Genomic DNA, 3,955 nt, shown 5'->3' with positions numbered 1-3,955 from the left:
ATGTGATTACGAAAGTAAATATATTGTACGAAAAGAATTTATATAAAACGACGATTGTTATAATGATAATCCACTGAAATGTTTACCTTCAGTTTTTGTAGACGACAACATGGTTATATAAACGCGAATCAATCAGTGTATTTGTGAATGTTGTGGATTTAACTGAGGAAGATGTACAAAGTATTTTTCAAGATCAAAAATCGATAGTTATTCTACGAGATCCAAAATCGATCAACTTTATTGAACAAAATTCCCACCTAGAGCAGTTTTTCCATGACTTATGCGACAGGTAGAGGCTAGGGGATTACTATTAATGGGGAAGTGCAATTCCGAGGAATCAGCTACCAAGGCACGTCTTTCCCGAACAGAAATTCAAGATCAAAAAGGGCTCATCTTTTTCTTCTCGCATTTCACTTAAGTAAACAGTTTTATTTAGAACATGGTCCTGTTTTGTAGTTAAATCTTCCATTCCATCGACGTAGAGATGGTTTTCCTTTGGTTTTTTAACAATTTTGATAGATTTTTATTTGAAACCAATTGGTGAGTCGAAAAATAGACTTTCGTCTTAAGAGACTTTCTGTTTCAATTAAAAACCAAAATTTGTTGGTACAAACTTCATTTTTCCAAAAAATGATGAGATTCGTCTTTAGAAACTTTGTTTTTTAAAAAGCAAACCAAAATTTGACTTCGGGAATTGCCAATTCGATAAAAAACAAAATTTGTCTTTAGAAACTTTGTTTTTCGAAAACAAAAATATATTGTCACAAGAGACTTTCTTTTGCAATTAGAAACCAAATTTTGTTTGTAGAAACTTTATGTTTCAAAACAAACCAAAATTGGTCTTCAGAAACTTTGTTTTTCGAAAATAAACCGACATTTGTTTCTCAGAACTGTCGTATTCGAAATAACAAACTAAATTTGTTTATAGAAACCGTTTTTTCTAAAAAGAAATTGTCAATTATCATAAAAAAATATTGGTGGATTTCTAGGAACCAGAAATAAGTGGACTTAGGGAGAGATACATTACCTATAAGGAAAATAAGATCCGAGATTATTTTATATATCAAAAAATACATGTGAACGTCCATTTGCAAAATAAAATAATTTCGACTATCAAATCAACAATAATTGTATTCAATGATCTAATTTAATGAACAGTTACAACAAAATTTCTCTGTAACACAGTTTATAAACTCGACGAGGAGGTTCACCTTTTGTTTTCCATTTCCAACAGTTTACAACGTAAAGTTTTACTCGCCGTTAGAACTTCATGTACGTCCTGGAAAAAAAAGGGAGACATGAAATATACCCCCCACCCCCCCAAAAAAAATACGTTGCGTAAAACATTCCGGATAAAAAATTTATCAACGAGGTCGTTTTAGAGAAATTATCAATGGAGTGGGTGCTCCCACAAGTACCTAGCCTGACCTAGAGATGGCGGTAGTTATTTGAAAAATATTAGAAAGTACACAATATATACAAAACTTTTATTTGAAAGGCATTAGCCCAAATAATATGGAAGCTGAACTGAATTCTACGCTGGGCGAGATTGCTAGTTCGTTATAAACAGTAAAATATTGTGTAGCAAAGTTTAGACGAGATTTATTAATGCCATATTACAACTGTCAATCCGGCACTGTCTATTCCTTATATTTTAAGCCACTTTTTTGGACATTCGAATTTCATTGTGTATTGAAACGCTTTGGGATATTTTGACAATCAAAACGATTACCACTCGAATAACCGATCATAATCGATTTTTAGCCAATTACCTTTCTCAATTCGTAAAACTGAATGAATTATTATGTTTTAATATCTTAATATATATAAATCTCGTGTCACAATGTTTGTCCTCAATGGACTCCTAAACCACTTAACCGATTATAATAAAATTTGCACACCATGTGCAGTTCGATCCAACTTGATAGATAGGATAGTTTAAATCTCAAATTATAGTCGCAATTTTAATTTATTGCTAATTATTCGTCTGTTATTATTTGACAGTCACAATTATCTGTTAACTCCAAATGATTCTAACAGATGTCGATACCTTTCGACTGGGTTGAGTAAGTAATCAATAGATGGCGCTGCTATGGTAAATCTACGAACGTGTCATATAAGCTACATTTTCACAGCATAATTACCACGTGTTGTTGACGCTATAAAATTAATTAAATTTATTTTGTAGTGAACGAAATACCGCATAATTCAATTATTTCCACTTTTTAAATTTTTGGTGTTAGCATAGCCGGCCACGTGTTACTTAGACTGAAATGTTAATTGAATTCATATTATAATGAAGATAATACAGTGAAATTAATCCTGCTTTTTACTTATTTGTGCTTCATTGATCAAAACTTTATAATTTAATTTGAATATATGTATGTAAGTATTATCACATAATTATAAAATTTAATTAAAATGTCAATGAAAAAATGATACACAATTTCCTACACTTTTTCAATAGTTGTACAAATATTTTTTTTTATTGTTTTTATTTAATCTCTATTAAAAATTATTTAGCACTTATTATTTCAATGTGCTATGATAACAAGTTTTTCAGATTTTTTTTCTTATATTTAAACGATTAAATTAGTATTTCAATTCTTATTGAAATTATTATTTAAACTCTATAATTTAAATATGTACATGTCAGTATTATCACATAATTATAAAACTTAATTAGAATGATTTTCAATTTTTTTTTTCTCAGTGTGTTGAAACACTTCGATTGACCATAAATATGCGAGTACAATTGCAAAATGATCCATCAGCACAAATATTTTCCGAACAACTACTAGATATTGGGAACGGTAAAATAGAACTGCAACCAAATACGCAATGCATTAAACTACCAGACAATTTTTGCACTGTTGTTCAGGATAAAAATGAATTGATTCAGAGTATTTTCCCGGATATACAGAATAATTATTTGAATCATGAATGGCTCAGTCAACGGGCGATTTTGGCAGCCAAAAACGTTGATGTTGACGAAATTAACTTCCAGATACAACAGTTGTTACCAGGCGATCTGATGTCTTTTAAATCAATCGATACTGTTGTTGATGAAAATGAAAGTGTAAATTTTCCGATTGAATTTTTAAATTCATTAGATATACCTGGAATGCCACCACATAATCTTCGATTAAAGATTGGTTCCCCTATTATTCTCCTCCGTAATTTGAATCCGCCTCAATTATGTAACGGTACGCGTTTGGTCATCAAAAAGATCACCGGTAACATTCTTGAAGCAACCATTTTGGCTGGGAAGTTTAAAGGAAAAGTGGTTTTGCTGCCACGTATTCCGATGATACCATCAGATTCTACCATACCCTTCAAAAGGCTACAGTTTCCAATTCGTTTAGCTTTCGCCATGTCTATAAATAAATCTCAAGGTCAAACAATGTCCATTTGTGGTTTAGATTTGGAAAATCCATGTTTTTCTCATGGGCAACTATATGTTGCGTGTTCACGTGTTGGGAAACCGTCGAATCTATTTGTGTTAGCTAAAGACAGGTTAACCAAAAACATTGTGCACCGATTGGTGTTAAATTAAATTGAAATTGAAAGTATTTATAATTCAAAAAAAGAGACATTAATGTTTAAAAGTTTAAGACTGTCTGCCTTGCCTACCTCATTCATGATGTTTAAGCGTCACATGTTATTTACTGTATTATACTGTAATATACTTATTTGTTATAAAATTAAATGGAAATAATAAATCTGATAAATTTTTATTTTGTATTGATTTCTGCTTAATATCAAGTGTAAGAACATTTTAATTAATTGTGTTCAACGTACTTCCCCTTCAAATCTCAATCCAGTGAATTTGTATACCACCATCAACATTTTCGTCTTTGTTCGTAAATAATTTCATTGTACTAAAGGGTTATAGTAGTAGAAAGTCAAATAAGGAGATCACCATTTTTTTTTGTCAAATACCATCTGTGTAAAT

At 30.7% G+C, this 3,955-nt stretch overlaps 1 protein-coding gene across 1 annotated transcript; it reads left to right on the top strand.

Annotated features, from left to right (window-relative positions):
- The first annotated feature begins 2,743 nt into the window (after nucleotides 1-2,743).
- On the top strand, nucleotides 2,744-3,556 carry LOC130452086 (ATP-dependent DNA helicase pif1-like). The gene has a single exon (XM_056791410.1). The coding sequence runs from the start codon at nucleotides 2,744-2,746 to the stop codon at nucleotides 3,554-3,556; it is 813 nt and encodes a 270-aa protein (XP_056647388.1).
- The last annotated feature ends 399 nt before the right edge of the window (nucleotides 3,557-3,955 follow it).

This window comes from Diorhabda sublineata, unplaced genomic scaffold, assembly GCF_026230105.1.
Source record: "Diorhabda sublineata isolate icDioSubl1.1 unplaced genomic scaffold, icDioSubl1.1 Dsub_152, whole genome shotgun sequence".
Classification (NCBI taxonomy): domain Eukaryota; kingdom Metazoa; phylum Arthropoda; class Insecta; order Coleoptera; family Chrysomelidae; genus Diorhabda; species Diorhabda sublineata.
The sequence above is the reverse complement of the archived record's forward strand: the minus strand, read 5'-3'. Positions and strand labels throughout refer to the sequence as shown.

Coding starts and splice junctions, on each gene's coding strand:
- LOC130452086 (XM_056791410.1), top strand. CDS start 2,744: ATGCGAGTACAATTGCAAAATGATCCATCAGCACAAATATTTTCCGAA.